The 17,824-nt window shown below is 42.7% G+C and overlaps 1 protein-coding gene across 13 annotated transcripts in view; it reads left to right on the top strand.

Moving 5' to 3' along the window:
• Rbfox1 (RNA binding fox-1 homolog 1) overlaps window positions 1–17,824 on the top strand; it is a 331,305-nt gene that overhangs the window by 297,925 nt on the left and 15,556 nt on the right. For 11 of the 13 annotated variants that reach the window (XM_071605725.1, XM_034637184.2, XM_071605720.1 and 8 more), the window contains one exon: window positions 1,525–1,589. In XM_071605725.1, the coding sequence (XP_071461826.1) occupies window positions 1,525–1,589 (65 nt within the window). Of the gene's footprint in view, window positions 1–1,524; window positions 1,590–17,500; window positions 17,554–17,824 lie in introns of all 13 variants that reach the window. The other 2 variants (XM_027940582.2, XM_071605719.1) reach the window with 1 other exon arrangement.

Raw genomic sequence — 17,824 nt, 5'->3', positions numbered from 1 at the left:
TGACAATGGCTTTGGTGTTATGACTGCCCCCCACATTTAATGATTGCCCCCATTCCTAATTAGAGAAGATGGTGTTTGGAACACCAGGTGGTGTATAGCTAAGACCTTTTTTTAAAAAAAATAAACTGACACTTTGTTTTTATAAGGGAGGCTATTTTAAAAATACTGGCTCCAAATTACTGTTGATTATTTGTCAGGATGTCTCAGATGTGTCTTCTCCAGGCTGAGCCAAAGCATGAACTTTTTAAGGATAAACTAGCTGTTTAGAGTTGTTTTGCAAGCAACTGCAGATCCATTCTGAAAGTCAACTGTGGCTAGAAAGAGATAGAAAGAGATAGACCAGCCTGCCTGGAGTTTGAAAGATGCTTTTCACGGCTTCCCTGGCTTCATCTACCTTTTCTCCTCCTGCTTAACTTCCCCCAGAAATAGGATCAATGTCAAGACAAGTTAGTGCTCTTGGGACTTGGCTGTTAGATGACCTCTGACACACAATTCTATCCTGAGTTGCCCTTTTATGGCGAGGGTGAGAACACTTCCCTCAGGATTATGGGACCCTGTGTTTTCAGGGAAACTGGATCCTGTTTGTTAATTGTGCAGAGATGGTTCCACAGTGGTTGACATATCGCTGTGGTCCGTTGAGCAAGAAGCTGTGTTCCTTTCACAGTTTGATAATCAAAGCTCCACTGAACACAATTCCTTTTGAATATGCCCATTTGCTAGTCCTCTTTGCTTAATTGAACAATTGCAATTACTGGTACATACAACTAAATGTTAATTATTTCTTCTTTTCAGATTTTTTTCTCTCTTAATGATTTTATTTACAAATTAGAGGACTTTATCGTGATTTCCACGCTACATTCCCCATCTGAACCTGAGAGACACATAACAGTTTGATAATTTTAGACCAAAACAGAGTCTTTAAAAGGATGCTCACAATTCATTTTTATGTTACTTCTGTAACATCTAGACATCCAATGACAGTCCTCTTCAATAGACTTAGTGGTTACATGACCACATATGCAAGGAGTTACTAGTGAACTTTCACCTGAAGTGTTATCTGATTTTTAACAATAAGTGTGAAAATAAGACATGGGAGGGTTTACTTGATTTTTTTTTAAAAGGAAATAATAAAGGATGGAAAAAATAAAATTTAATGTCTAACAAATACAGGTAAAGCATGATCAAGTTTAAAAATCTGGAAAGTTCAGCCCCATGTGTAGAGTATTTAAATAACCCCCATCACCCTCCTGCCCGGGACAATGGCCATTAACACGCAGGTGTCGCCTTCTGAGGGGACCTGGGTTCTTCTGTGGGCACACGCTAACCTTTAACACGCAGCAGGGCTGGTGTCAACCCCTTCTTTCTCCGGTGTGTTTTGTACCTTCTGCTTTGATACTAAGCTCTCATTAACCTCGACTTTAGATTGGTAGATTTGGGTACAGCTCTTCTGGTGTGGTCTCACTGCTGGGCGTCCCCAAGTTGGGCTCCTCCGCATCCCTAAGTCACCTTCTCCTTGTGTTCTAGGGTGGTTACGCTGCATACCGCTACGCCCAGCCCACTCCTGCCACTGCTGCTGCCTACAGTGACAGGTAAGGGTCCTTCCTTCTTGTGCTTGACAACTACTGGCAATTAAACTTAGTTGGTGGGACAGAAGACCCTCCTCCAGTCTTCTGACAATGCATGGCTGGGGAAAAAGCACCCAGAGTGAGACCCTGTGCTGAAGGTACACAGGCCACAAAGAGGGTGAACAGTCGCCAGGAATTGATTCTGCACCCCCACCCTCTCTGCTAAGACACAGAGACAAGGAGCCTCTGCCCCAGAATACCCCTTTTTCAGATCTCTTTATTCCCACGACCATATCCCTTGCACAAGCACACACACGTATAAACACACACACACACACACACACACGGACACTCCCTCACCGCCTTCCCGTGGTCTGGTCTTCTATGAAACCCCATGGTGTCAGCTAGCAGGAAGGATCCCGCAGGTCTGCCTCCCTCCCAAGCACCTTCTTTCCCTTCTTCCATGCAGGGAAGCATCCCCTCCCTGCATTTTTTAATTCAGAATAAAAAGAATGGGAAGTGCCTCTGGCTTTTCATAAGGAGGCTCATTCTTTTTGACAATGCCCAGGGTCCAATCCTACAGACACAAGTCAACTTCAGTTTGCAATGCACACCACACATGAAGACTGGCATGGGAAGGGACCCAAGAGTGTCTGAGAAATGCAGAAGTCAGATCGGGTGTGTGGGGGTGGCTTGATTCCCCAGCACTTACAGATGACTTGGTTCCTGGAACAGCAAGCTGTAGCTATTTTTGTAGAGGTGCCTTAAGAAAACAAAGTGTGCGTTTCCATATTGAATGCAACTCCCTGGCTCTGTTTTCTGAGGACATAAATGTGAATGTTCGGATGCACTGCATGCACAAAGGTCGTAGAGGGTGCTTACTTTTGGTAATGACTCCTTTAATTTAAAAATCTGTTTCATGAGTAAAACAATAATGATAACAATTTGCATGTGTGGCTGAGGCATGCTGGGTCAGACAGGTAAGCGGGCAGTGCATTAGACTCCTCAGTGAGAAGCGGCCGCAGCCACTCTGTCCTCCCACCTGGCCTGTGGCAATTGAGTTCCTCTCTGGTTTGCTGTGGTGTGCTTTCTCGGCAGTACCATTCCATTTCGCACAAGATGGGTGGTTAGCTCACTGTAGCTAAAGAATTCCTCTGCAACCTAGTGGGGCAAAATGCTTCCCTGAATTTCAAAAGCTGCACTTGGAAAACCTCATGCATAAGCTCATAACAAATGGCTCTTTGGAGAGGGAGAGAGAGAGAGAGAGAGAGAGAGAGAGAGAGAGAGAGAGAGAGAATGTTTTGATCTGCTGTCTGGTTGTACACAGGTATTATTTTCTTATAAACAGCCATAACAAGTTCTCAAGGCTTAGGGAGCTTCAAAGAAATCCAAACCATTGTCAAGACACAGTTGTAAATACATAAATTATCCACTTACCCAATAATCAGTTGCCAAGATGCAAAATGTTTTATATAAATTGTTATGTTCAACACACTCTGACACTGGATTAGGGAAACAGGGTCGATAAGGCTAATAAAAATGATGACAATCTCAAAATACTCAAGATCATTCTACAAATGAAAAGACTTAATGCTATTAAATTACGAACACTGAAAATTTGCACAGTATCAAATGGAAAGTGGTTCAGCTACAACCCTTAATTATTTTTATGAAAATATCTCTAGATGCTAAATTCTCAAACACCCACTTTGTGTGTAATTATAATCACAGTAACTTTAGCCTGCCTTATAATTATAAGAATCTTAAACGGATTTATTTCTTTGAATGTTTATCTTGCTTCTCAGTATAAGTGCATCCATCCCCAAGTTGAAAAAAGGTTAATTACAAAATTGCAAAATCGCCTTCTTCAATGAGACCAATCTAGACATTTGAACAAAATAAACAGTGTTTAATTCTATTCTTCGATAGATCTACTTGAGAAGCTAGCTATTTCCACTCGCATTCATCTAAAATTCAGTTATAATTTTCTGCATTTTAGAATACCATGTATGCAAATATATGTATAAAATTTGTCATTTTAATATTATTAAGATTTCTCATTGGCAGCGTATACTACAGAAAAAAAAAATGCCCTCATTCTTGGATGGGTAAATCTTTAATAACTCTACAATTCCCAGTGCAGTAGGACTGTTTCAGCTGAAGAAACCAACTAACTCTGTTCTCCCCCACGTAATTGGCCTCTTGTTGTTCGTTAGAGACATTTGCACGTTAGGTCTTCTTGGTTGCTGTGGAAATTGATCACCAGCCCTCCCTAATCTATCGTGAGTGAGATCCTTGTCACCCATGGAATTATTCATCGAGGTAAACTCCAGTAATAGATGAATTACCAGAAAACAATCCCTAAAATTACACTTCTGGTTTGATTTATGAAGTGTCTCTGTTAAATGGTGGGGCTTCCTCTCATTTTTAGAAAGCAGACATGAAGAAAGAAGGTCCTTCTAGAAAGACTCACATTTTGGGGGTGGGAAATTTGAAATTATCAGAAGAGCTTTTGAATCTCTATTAAAGATGCCAGGGCAACGGGATGATAAATTATTTTTACACTCTCACAGAATAAGATCAGTAGTCATCGGCTCTGAGCTCCTCTTCTCTGGAAGATAGACAGGAAGACAAAGAGATAACCTTCTTAATGAAAAGAAACGCCTTCAACATAGGAAAGGGAATCAGCAGGCATTGAGAGTGTTTTGGAAATGCTCACTGGTTGTCAGTTTGATCAAAAGAAAAATGGCAACAAACTTTCCCTGTAATCATGAGATTCACTCATCAGACATCTTGAAAGGGAAAGAAGTTTGATGTCCCCTGTTGGTAGAATTTTACCTTTTATCAGCACAAATTAAGCCCTCGTCCAATTAAAGATTCAGGAACCTTTGAAAAACATTGAACTCCAATAACCTCAGGACTGCCCAGAGGTCTTCTCTGGGCACCTGGAAACTCTCTGCCCATCATCTTCCTGGTAAATGATCACATGCTGAATATCTCGGAGCACCCCGAGAGTCTCTGGGTGTTGGCCTCCAGAATGAAGACCATCTGGTGTGGGCAGAGATTTTTTCCCAAATGAAAAAGACCGAGCTGAACTAGGTAATTTTATAGTCTCGTTGACAAATTTAACGGGGATAGGCGAACATCTTTTTCTTGGCGTGGAGGAAACATTTGGCAAGCGCTTGACCTCACCCAACCTTTCAATCTCACTTGGATTTACGGGAAGGTATCCATTCAAAGTCTGGAGGAGGTTGTTTTCTGAGCTTGAACCAATCAAAGCATGGCGGTGGTGCCTATGGTCATCTGGTCATTGCATGCCCCCTTGGTGTTGCTGATGTGTCCGTGTTCTGTTCTGGATTCGGCAGGGTCATCACATGAGCTCCATGAATGGCTTGCTTGAATTGTGCCTGGGGCAGGCTTCTCCTTCTTGATTGGCTCTTGGTTTCTGTGTGTAAGATGACTTGGCCCCTGTTGCATCTTTCCGCAGTCAAATTCGGGGTGAGGGGTGGGGAAGGTTCCCTGTCCTGTGAATGGTGCCACAAATGTCTAGGAAAATATGTATGACGTGCACATAGCTTGGAGAGAAAAGAGTCACTAGAAAGACAGACATTGGTCATCTCGTCCTGCTTGCTAACACTCTAACATTTCCTAATGGTTGGTGCATGAATAGGTCCCTCGTGCTCAGGCAGAAAGTAACCACAGACCAGTTAGAGAAGAAAGCAATACTGTGTTCCAGCATCTCACTCTAAAAATTTCATAGCAACATGCTTGCACTCAGAGTTACCAGGAGCCATTTTCTTCCTTCACTTAAAACATGCATTTCCTTTGAAGAGTCCCGAATGCCAGGAAGCCTTTGGCCTCCTGTCAGAGCACCAGGCCACATGGTGTCCCTAGGCTGAGTGAAGGAGATTGCCAATCACAGGATTGGAGTTGTTTTATTTTATCCCTTTTTTTTTTTTTTTTTTTTTTGGTTATTTGTTTTTCAAGACCTGAAAGTCTCATTGTCGAGACAGCATTAGAAGATACCCTGGGAACTAGCTCTGAGCAATTGTGTATAGCTCACCCTAAGAGGAACCCAAGGAAATACCCCGGTATCAAGGACCTCACTCCCTGTACCCAAACCTATACTGGGGGGCCTCACTGGGACTTGCGAGTGCATCTAGGTAAATCTTAATGCAAGAAAGGGAGGGCCTTTCAAGTTCAGGCAGACATGAAAGGCACACGCTAGAACATCATTTAAATCTGATGCTCATAACCCATGAATAAAACATTCCATAAAGCCTTCTATTTCAGAGTGAAATAGATTAGTATTTCTTTCTTGAACTCAATAGATATAAGTAGGCATATCTTTGGGGTCAGGGAGGATCTGGGCTACTCATATTTAAAATTATTCCAATGACATAGATAGACGCCTTATGTAAACAGATGGTTAGATGCGGGGAGGTACCTAGAAAGAGAAAGATCAGAGCACAGGTGGTGGGTGGCTGAGCAGAAGGAGGGGAAGAAGGAAGGAGACAGAGGAAAAATGAGAAAGAAAAACACTGTCTTCTCATAGCACTTCATCATAAGCTAAATTACAGTAAATAGAACCAACTTGACCTTTATGTAGAACCTCAGTCCACACTGAACCGAAGGAGTAAAGGGCTTTGAACTGATTTCCATCCACGCAGTCTACTTCCTCTCTATTTTAGGAGTGTTACTGTTGTTTGTTTGTTTGTTTTTTTTTTTTTCTGGACTTAGATTAAGTAATAGAGAAATGCCGTTGTTAAAACAGACAGGCAAATAACTGCATTGAAAATGATACGCCACTCTCTGTGGAGTCCTTATCCAATGACTTATAATAAACCGTAGGCAGTCATCAGCATATAAAGCATATGAGCATCCCCAGTGGGATTTTAATTTATCCACGAAGGGCCTTTTTCTTTATAGAAAGATTACTTTAAAAAACTTTTTGTTGCACTTTCCGGATTTGATGATTTTACCTTTTTTTTGCCATAAGGTAGAACCCAGAAAGTTTGATATGTGGAAGCTTTGGTAAGGGTAGGCAGTGCAAACCAGAGAGCCAAGCAGTGTCCAGCGTCTCCCCAGGCCTCGGATCCGAGCCCAGTGGGATGAGGGGGGAAGCCGTTCCGGTGTGGTGTGCGGCAGGAGCAGCCCTGGTGCCTGATCTTTGTGGTGTGCACGGGGAAAGCTGGCGACAGGGTGGAATTGCTTAGCCAAAGCAGGATCTCCCGGACCTAGCAATGGCCACGGTGGCGCATTTGCTATTTACCAAGACAGAGAAGAACTTGCAGAAAGTGACGGGGTCCTCAGCTCCGGCTTCAGAGGAACACACAGGTTTTATCCAGTCTTCTTCTCACGGGCTGCTAAAAATGGCCCTCCATTTAGCAAATGAGGGTGGTAGTAGTAAGTGGGACCTTTTTTTTTTTTTTAATATCCGATTTGACTTTTAACATCCTTGTTTGGCCAAATGAGCATTGGCAACTTGATGCCAGGCTCTTTATTTTGAGAGAGCTACTCTTGGAAAAATAGAGTGAGAGCACCGCAGAGCCTGGTGGAGGGGAGGACAGCATTCCCAGGTCAACAGGGACAGACGGTGCAGTGCACGGAGGCTTCTGGGGACCTCATGGTCCCTTGCAGCTGAGATAAGGGATAGGGGGAAGCTACTTTGAAGTTAGATTCTAGACTGTTGAGTCAAAACAATAGTCCTCTGCCCCTTGTCTGAGAGTGCTGTGTTGAAGTTATCGTTTTTAGTTTTTTGTCTTTTCTGTTATCTTCACTCATCCTGATGAGCTTTCTTGGTTTTGCAATAAAAATAAAATAAAAGATGCTCTGTCATCTTGTAATAGGAATGTGGCATAAGTGAGTCCCCGGACACTTTTCTTTCTTTCCCAAGTGCCTATGAAACTATGTCCAGCTGGTTATTGGAACTCAAGATTGAACGTCCATACATAGGCATGCACATAGAGTCCTACAAATCATTCTTTTCCCTTTTTGCATAAAGTTCACTTTCTCATCAGATTCGGTTGCTTCTTCAGTGGTTCAGGGTCCTTAAGAAGAAAAAGCAAAGCTGATTATCCCAGGCAGTGCTTGGGCAGCCAGAGAGAAAGACAGTCCCTGGGAGATGCCCATTAGGAGGCTCCCATGCCAGGCAGACTCAACTTCCCTAATGAAAGAGACGATAGAGAAGACAGGGCTCCTTTTTAAATGGTTCCAACTGGGCATTCTCAAGGAAAAAAAAAAGGAAGATTCACCATCACTAAGGTAACTGCCTTTCATCCTGAGCAGTCCTCCATTTTGCCACTGAAGCCACTGGGTGCCTTCTGGCTGGTTCTGAAGTGTTTATAGAAGAGGGAACATACAGCCCTCCCTGGTGACATCGCTGTGGCTTTTGTCCCTGGAGGCCACAGACACCAAACTCTGAGTGGTGAGAAGCCATGCGGCTGTTCCTGAGAAGTCTATTTCCGGCATGACTCTTACTTTTCATTGGCAAACATCAGGCACACACATAAAAAGAGAAAGTGCTCAAATCTTTGTTTCAAGAATTAATTGGCTTTGGCCCTTCATCTGTAACAGTGTCTCGGTGAATATGTAATTGAAGCAGTTAAAAAAAAGGTGCGGGCGGGCAGGGTGGGGGGGGGGCACTGCTCTAATAGTCCACAGACTGGACCAACAAGGGGCTGGGGAGGCATTCAGGGCAATTCCAAGCCCAATGGACCATAGCTGGCCCAGTCACGTGGGGAGACATTTTTGCCAGTGACAAGACAAGGTGGGACACTCCTTTGGTCATGTCATAGCCTAATTACACACTTTCCAGGCTGCAGATCATTGACTTGATGGGCCACAGAAAAGCAAATAGAGCCTGTACTTGCAGTAGCACCCCCAGGGCCCTTCAGCTGTAAAGGTTTAGAGGCAGCTGAGCCACCCCCTGTGCTTTCCAGAGGTAGGTCAGAAGCCCTGGTGGGAAGGTGCTCTCCAAGGTCTCCGGAGGAGCCATTTCCATGCAAATAAAGAATGTACTTCAGAGAAGGCAGTGACCTAGTAAAGCAGAAGGAGGGAGACCCAGGAGATAGGCTTCCTGGCTCAGGAAACATTTGTGGATGTGGCGATAAAAATCAAACCCCTCCACTTCTTTACCTTGTTTTCTTCTTCTTCTTCTTCTTTTTTTTTTTTTTTGTGATTCTTCATTTGCTGGTTGTTGGTGTTTTGTTTTTTTGTTTGTTTTTTTTATATACAATAGATATTATTTTTTTTGGGGGGGGGTAAGATTGGAACTTTTCTCTGAACGTCTTAACTCTTCCCTTTAAGGTGATCAAAGCAAGTTCTGATTCGGTGCTAATGAACACAAGTTGATTTTTTTGTCCCCAGAAGAACCGATTTCTGTTTCTAGGTGGCCGCTATTTTACTTCCATATTTATGTGCTGCAGGAGTTTGTGCACAGTCATTCGACAGAAATAAATGACTTCTTATGGTTTTCTCCCTGGTGTGGAGCACAGTGATGGATTCCTCTAGAATTAGATTCTCCTCAAAACCATAGTGCATTTCATATTTAATTAACATACAGAGCATTTAGAGCAGGGGCCGTTCTCAGGGGAGACAGGAGTTTGAGGAGTGAGAACCAGAGAGTGTCTCTCTCCATCGAGAGGGACTAGTCGATTTTGTTATTGTTTCTGGGCTCATTTTGGTTGCATTCTAATGTGTGATGGTTTCAACAGATTAATAGATTTTTGAGGTGCTGAAACATAACAAAGGCAAAACCCTTCTGCCTTCATCATCTTAAACATCCAGATTGAGACGCTCTGGCCTGTCCTTGTAGAAGTGTAGCACCCTTCCCTTGACCTTCCCCAGTGGTCCCCACTGATCACCTACCATCTCCTCCCTGCTCTCCCTTCTTGGATGAGCTAGCTGTCAAAGGTTTGGCTTCCCTCAAAATTTATTCTGTATGATTTTTTCCTTTAGCCTATGGCCATAGTTAATCATTTTCTTTACCCTAAAGCTCAATGGGTAGAGAAAGTGACCCTATCCTTATATCTTGTCAATGATTGCATAACAGACACACATTCATATAAATCCCACTTGGTTTCTGTTAACATTATTGGGCCTCAGTTTCCTCATCTGCATCATACTAATTAGATTTAGAGGAGATAAGAGTGAACATTAAAACTAAAGGAGGTGGTACCAATGGTATCATAACCCAATCTGATTGGCAGGTGTCCCAAAAGTGTGAATGAGGCTTTGCAAGCATTGGATACATAGAGGGAATAGCAAGTAAATTGCATTCATTTAAAAGTGTGAGTCATTTTTAGAGCTGGCGATCTCTAAGATAACACTTAGAGATTGTAACCCTAACACTACCCACAGTGACACTAGCACTTTGGGAACCTGAGTAGGTCAGTACCTGTCTGTGTCAGGATAGAAATGGGATCTTTCTTGCTCCTTGTACTGCTCTCTGACTTGTGCCCTCTGTAGCAAATCTTTACTACTAGGCACAGACTGTGGTCACAGATTTAGATTTAAAGCAGGGTCGAGTCTCAGTAGAGCTGCTTACTACATGAGATTGTATGGACAAGCTATTTAAACTAGTCCATCTTTGACCACTTTTCTTTAAGTGAGGCTGGCGGGTGATCGTTGCCCCACTGGGTGGTTGTGAATTCCCTGTGGCCTCAACAGAGCCCTTGAGGTACAGCCTGACCCACAGCACTCAGCACATGATGATGATGATAACCGGCATCCTAAGCTAAGGGGGCCTTTAGTTTTGTTCTTGAGTCCAGAACAAGTTTCCACATGCAAACATGTTTGATGAGATGGAATGAAATTTTACTCAATAAACATGTTTGGGGTTTTGCTTTGAAATTTTGAGTTTTAGCTAAAAAAAAGGTAAAAACAGGTTGGGTGAAAGAGATAAGGTTGCATGAGCTCAAATAGCCTCCCCTCCAGGTTCTTTTTTTCTCCTTGAACTTGCTCTTCTCACACAGGGGACAAATCAAGCTGCCTGAGAGGCATCAGCTCCATACTGAAAATTATTAGGGCTCTCAGGGTAAACCCAGTCCCTAGACCATCCCTGCGTTAGGTTTTTGTAAAGCCAGTTGCCTGCCCTGTTCTTTGGGTGGGGAGAGAAGAGTTGATACTTCTCATGAGTCTACACAGTCAGAAATATCAATGCCCATGTTCCCCCAATAAAGTGACTTTACATTAATTTTTTTTTCTCATTAAATTTGTTCCAAAAGGATGTACTGGGTGTATACTATTTTTAATCCCCATTTTCCAAATGAGTAAACCAAGACCCAAAAAGGTGAGATGATTTTGCTAGTGGGAGACAGCTTGTAGCTACAGGGCATGGCTTCTCGGTTTGCTCTTACCCCCCATTCCACCTGAGCCTAAAACAGAAATACAGTGGGGACAGGGAGGATCTTGGATGTTCGAGAGACTGAAGTGACAAAAGGGTCTCCATCTGACAGAGATGTCCTTACATCTGAATTTCCCTAACCCAGAGCTTGATGGGAGAATTTTCTCATTAAGGACAGGCTCACCATCCTTCTCTCCTTTCCATGGAGGTATTTTTATGAATGCAATGTTCGCAAAAGGAACTGTGTCTAAATGGAACATTTTTAAGTATATTTTAATGTATTCCCCCTTTTAGAAATGGAATCAGTATAGGTCCTTCTAGAGCCTTCTAGTTAATCTGTTTATCGCTTGCTTGTCTGTCTGTTTATACCTCATCTCACTCTACCGTTTGCCGCAGTTTATTGAAGTATGTATGATCTGGTACTAAAAGATAAATAAAAATAACCACAGGAATGAAGTGTAAATGAAAGCAACAACAGGGTAGGACAGATGTGAATCTGGTTAAGATCTGTACCCTTCTGAAATAGAATTCCGGAACTGGATGTGAAAACTGATCACAAGCAAGTAAATCCCCTTTTCTCGGTGACAAAACTGAAATATGCATTAGATTATTGACTTCCAGACAGGAAAACCCACTACAGATCTTCCAGTGCAATTCGAAGGCTGTGAGCACAGCTGCCCAGGCCTTAGGCTCTGCTCCATGCCCGGTGTGCAGCACGCCCCTCTCCTCCACCCAAGGTTGAATGAACAAGGCTGAATGAAGGATGCAGTCAACCACTTGGTGAAGTCATCAACAGGAATGTGAGCTGGACCACCTTATTTTTGCATGTTATGTTTAATGTCAAGAAAGCACGTGGCTGGACTCCATGGTGGCCCTTCCAGCAACTTTTTAAGAAGAACATCAAGATAACCTGATTATTGTGAATTTCCACCTTAGTTCTTACATGTATAAAAGGAAGCGTTTTTGGTGAGCGTAGTTATAAAGTGATTACTAATCATAAATAACATTAAATAGTACACTGAAAGTATCAAAATAACAATTGCAAAATGCTGACATCTACGTGAGTGAAATTGACTTTAAACCCCAAAGATACAACTTCCCATGTCCTGCAGAGGCAGAACACAGATGTTCAGAGAAGTTTTCTCACAGTGAGACCTGAGTGCTCTGTGCTGGCTGAGGATTAGAGTCAACTGAGGGCTGTTGCCGGCGCAGCCGCCAGCATGGGAGTGACTTTCCGAGATTCTGATTTGAATGATTGGGAACCAGTCCTGGTCCTCAGTGTTTCATTTAAAAAAAAAAAAAAAAAAACTTTTATTAAAAAAACAAAAAACTTTCACCTGGGCAGTCTAGACTGGAGAGCTCTGCCTTATATCCCACAGGCATTCCAGAACCAGCAAGTAGAATGAACTTGACTTCACCCCTCTCCTGTCTTGGGGCATCCTGGAAGCCATTTGTCAAGCCGGAAGACCAACTTCTCAGTCTGTGGGATTTTCTGGTAGATGTCCTTGAAGAATTTTTAAATATACATCAGAGACAGAAAGAAAAAGGGAGAAATTCAATATTCATAGTATTTGCTCCAAGACGAGTCTAGCTATGAATGATATCATCCCTGAGTTTTGTGTAATAATAGTGATATAATGAGATTAAGAGGCCAAAGAGTAACAATAAAACTTAAAGCCACTATCATGTGACGGGGACCGTTTACAATCGTGGCTTCAAGGTACAGGTGTCAGAAGTTCCCTTTTCCTTGATAGCTGGCTTCTCAGACCCCCTCCGGCTGTACAGACTGGCCACTATTTTGATTTGACTCTTAGAATTCAGCCATGGGTGATTTTTAGAAGAAAGAAAATTGCAAAGCGATGAGATTTAGCCCAAGAAGAGAAGTGAGGAATGAAGACCATCTATGGCAATCCCCAGGACTGATTTAAATATCCTGCTGGCTGAGTCAGATCTAAAGTCTAGATGGTAGGGCTATGAAAACCACCTTAAAATAAAAAGGAAGTCTGGGGATATAATAAAAAGAAAGAGCATGCCACTTGTCACTCCTTCATCTCCAGGCATTGCTAAGCGGGATATATTCATAATGATTTCTCTGAAACCTCAACTATATCAGACCCAAAGAGGAATCCAAACCCTCTCTTCTTTTGTCTCAAGAAGCTGAGGATTCAGAACAAGAGCTAGAGACACCCCACTGCTGATGGAGTGTCCCCACTGTGAGCGCCCCTGGAAGAACCTTAGAGAATGTGTAAGAGGTGGCGTCTTGAGCCTATCTATCTCACCCCCAGGAGTAGCAGCGTGCCCACACCGTACGCCCCAGTTTCCTCACCTCCAAAGCTGAGAGAAGTACTGGGCTGATAAAGATTAAATGAGTTACTGACCTTGATATGACTCTTAGCAACCTTCTGTCAGAGACAGTTGTACCATGAATGTTAGGCAGTAGCCCTTGGAGTTGATATTCCCAATGGGCAAGACAAATATAGCATTCTCCTTGGGATCCAGTAATTTACCATTTGATTTATTTTTTGTTAAAGTAGTAACCTCCCTTCTCCCATGAAGCCTTCCCTAGGAGAGGTGGGCTTGAGAACTTCAAGGGAGGGAGTGAACCTGCAGGAACCCTTTCTCAGCACGGTTTCCCAGCCTTTTCCACCATGAAAACATGTAACTGGAGTCAAGATTTCCTCTCTTCATCTGTTGCTTGGAACACAAGGAGGATGGTGTTCCCTTGAGCTGGTCAGCAGCCAGGCCTGGGTTCCAACGGAATGCCAGCATTACCAGACCACTCCCATAAAAATTCTGACTTAGGTGGTCAAGGTCAAAATTCAGAAATTTGGGTTTTTAACAAGCATTCCAGGTATATATATATATTTTATCTTCAGGGAAGGTTGAGAAATCCTGGGGTAAGTAAGACTAATGGAACTTAGAAAGGAAGTTGGGGTGAAAGAATTGGTGAAGGTAGTATTATAGGCAGGCCTAGAAGGAAATATGGAAAGACCCACAGAGAGATGACCTTGAGTAAATCCACAGGAGGGGCTGAAATACGAGGGAGAGGTCAGCCATCAAATATGGAGAAAGTGATCTGATAGCTACTGGAGGCCACCTTCCCCCCCAGAGTGAGATTTGGGGTTCACTGTCTCAGAAGGCATCAGTGAACTCCCTGGTACAGCTGCAAGTTCCCATGGCTGCATCTTGTGCAGCCCAGGGATGCCCTGGATGTTGGCATGGTAACCAGGTAGAAGCTGCAAAATGAGGCCATACTGGTAAGGGCTTCCGGGCTTCATCTCCCCGCCACTCTGCGCTGGTGCCACAGTGCACACAGTAGCATGCCTTCAGAACATTCTTCAGACCCCACTCCAGATCAAGTAAGCCAGAGCCCCACTGGGAACACTCTCAACCTCTCCCTGGGACTCTAAGCAGCAGCCAAAGTGAGAGTCCTTCAGCCACCAGGTAGCTCTCAGAAGCAGCTGCACCTGAGTTACCTGTGAGTGCTTAGAAATTGCCAGCACCTGAGACCTATCTACAGAGACTCCCATTTAATCAGGCTCAGGTGTAGCCTGGTCACCAGACATCCTTAGAAGTGTTCTCATAACATGTGCAACCAGAGTGGAGAACTACCAACCAGACTTTATCCTCTGTGACCAAGGAATAAACCAGTTTGCTTAAGTCCTTGGGTCTGGGTTGAGAGTGAAGAGAAACTAGGGTTGTCAGAGGGAGGCAGACCCTGGCCCCACTCTGCAGAGCACACACCTGCATTTCTCTGGTCATTTGACTTTCCCAGAACTTGTCTGGGGACAGCCGACTTCTCAGTGGTATAGTTAAGCTTGGCCCATGTCTTTCTGATGGTTTGGGGTGAATGGTTTTATGGACAACCTCCATCACAGATAAACCATTTATGGGCCACCTCAATAGATCATCCGTCTTCAAGGTCAAGGTGAGAGAAGCAGAACCATGCATAGCAACAGCAGAGCATAGTAGATACAGCTGCTGACGTGAAATCTGCCCTTGTAGCCGATCATCTGAGCCCCTCCAAGCCCTTCCATTGGTCACTCCATAATCAGTTGATGAAAGCATAGTTTAGAGGGTGGACATCTCATAAACTGACTTCATTGAGTCAGTGAGTTCTGCAGAGAGGCACATGTCCGTCACTCTATGGTGACTTTCCTGGGATGTGATGGAATTGTTGTTGTGACTTTAAAACAAACCAAAATAGTATAGCATTGAGGCATCCAGATGGTACCATTGAAATGTCAATAATTTTTTTGGTATAATTTTTTTGCAAGGTCCACAGCTCTTTTTTTTGTTTCTTTTGCTGAGACACAGTCTCACTACATTGCCCAGGCTAGACCTCAACTCCTGGGCTCAAGCGGTCCTCCCACCTCAGCCTCCAGAGTGGTCAGGAGGACAGGTGCACACCACTGTGCCGAGCCATGGCGTATTCTTTAAGTTTAATTTTTAATAATATCTTTATGCTTTAGGATTGATTTTATTTCATCATCAGGAATCACTTAAGCCAACTGTTTTGAAGAGAGTGAGTTATCAAAGGAGAAGTGACTCACTTTGTTTAAAAACTTCCTCGTGGGAATCATAAGAACACTGTGAGGGGGAAAAAAATCAAAAGATATAGGTTAGCCAAAGTGGAGGAAGAAGGAAGGAAGGAAGGAAGGGAGGGAGGGAGGGAGGGAGGGAAGGGAAGGTAATTCTTTTGGAGTATATAATGGGTAAAAGAAGAGTATTTTAAGGATACCACCATATTTCATAAAATTCTGGAACAAAATATAAAGAAAAAGGTCTGATTTTTTTTGCTAAAATTTGTAGGTTGCATTTTTGAAGGATTCTCCTGGAATCACCATTTTGAGTCTGCATGGGGTGCCTCCAAATGGCTTTCCTCGTGTTTACACCATGGAGAGTTCCTTAGGGACCAGGCAGAAGAGAAACACAGCTTTCCAGCTCTTCTAGAATTAGGGACCATGAGTTGGATAGTGCTACCTAATGAACTAAACCCTTCCCTGGTGGGTATGTGAGTGCCCATTCCAAAGAGCCTACCCCTTTGGATAAACCAGCCGCCATGCTTGGTTATGGGAGTGCTCCTGTGAATTTTGTGTAAATAGAGGTCCTTCTAGATGCCCATCAAGGGCACCCTAAAAACATCGTGCCTGTTGTTAAGGGTGCCTATGTCTTAATGTCCCTTAAGTCAAAGATGCGTAAGTGGAAACAAGTCTGCAACTAAAACACCTCCTTCGTTTTTTTAAAGACACAAATTGTATTGCTCCTCAGATAATCATGAGATTCAAAACAAAAAAAGAGCAAAAAGCCAATGAAATTAACTTTTGTTGTCTTAAAAGGGGGTGAGACATTAACTTAATTTTGACTTTTGTTATGTCAAAGAAATACCCTTCTCCAAGCCTGTGTAGTTTTTTATTTGTTTGTTTGCTTGTTGTTGGTTTTTTTAAGTTTTATTGTTAGAGAATTTTCAGCTGAATGTTAAATTCTAGGGAATATTCAAATGGTAGCTCTGTTGATATTCTAGGGTGTGCCTCATGCAACAGTAAAACTTTCTTAAGATGTTTTAAGAAATGCTCGATCCTTAGATGGTTTTTGAACACAGAAACATTTGAACAAAACCAATCATATTAAAACCAACAAAAACTGCATTTATCTTGATTCCTCAGCCATATGCACAGTAAAAGGTAAGAAATGGGAACCTGGATATTGTCTACTTATGCTTTTGAGGCATTTAAGGCCCTAGTCAATCTCACCGGATCATTATAATCTTCCTGACATATATGTTCTTATTTCTAAGGAAATAAACACCATCTCTGAATTAGAACATGTTTACACTGTGGAATTGTCACAGTTGGAAGCATCTTAAGAGAGTTTTATCATCTTTCTGGATTTGCTAAATCAAAGTAAAATAGCATTTTCCATTTTTGTTTTCTTTCCAATATTGCATCATTGAAAGTAATTTGGGAAGACAGGGCTTATCTCAATTGATGAATTCTCTCATGTTCTTTATATAACAAGCCTAGTTTGGTGAGGAAATTATTACCCACGACCTGGCACCATATAACATTCTCTTCTAGAATGAGAGCATGTCTTTTTCTTTCCTTTTTTTTTTTAAAAAAAAAAGAAAAAAGAAAAATTCTGCTAGTCTACCATAATAATGAAGTCTGGAATTTGGTGATGATGCTAGCTAGCTGCAGTATACTCTTTTCCTAATAGAGAGCATATATATGTGTGTATGCACATATATATGTATATATTAATTGTAATCTCCTTTTAGCATAAACATCCACATAAGCACAGTTCCAGCTGCTCTGGCCTTAGAGCCCACCCTGGCATGACGTTTGGTAACACACAGTATTAATACTCTGACGCAACAGCTTGTACATGACCCACACTCTGACACCCCCATGAGCTGGTGTGAGAGGTCCCGCATGCCTGATCCACAGTCTTTCCAAGCTCTCGAGTCCGAGGTCCATTACATTCCCATGCAGCACCCTTCCCTGCCCGCCTCTGTCCACATCGAACCAACTGGCAGAGAGCACATTTCCCCCTGAGCGAGCAGTATTGTGAATCTTATCTTCTCTTCCAGAAATCAGTTCGTCTTCGTTGCAGCAGATGAAATTTCTTGTAACACCTCTGCAGGTAAAAAAAACATTGCTACTTCTTGATGCATCCATCCAAGTCTCAATATCCTTTTTTTCCCCCCTTCTTCACATGCTGCAGTTGGTCACTCTAGAAAAGTTTAGTGAAAGAAAGAAAGATCATAGACCTTTGGAGTATAGCTGAAGCCTGCAGGCTCTGCCATCTAAAAAGACATTACTTATTTTGCTAACGTTGATGCTTTTATTTCTGATTTTAAGAATACATGGTCCAGAAAAAAATAAGACTATGTTGAATGAATCTGCATTAAAAC

This window comes from Marmota flaviventris, chromosome 19 (genome assembly GCF_047511675.1).
Source record: "Marmota flaviventris isolate mMarFla1 chromosome 19, mMarFla1.hap1, whole genome shotgun sequence".
Taxonomy (NCBI): domain Eukaryota; kingdom Metazoa; phylum Chordata; class Mammalia; order Rodentia; family Sciuridae; genus Marmota; species Marmota flaviventris.
The sequence above is the reverse complement of the archived record's forward strand: the minus strand, read 5'-3'. Positions and strand labels throughout refer to the sequence as shown.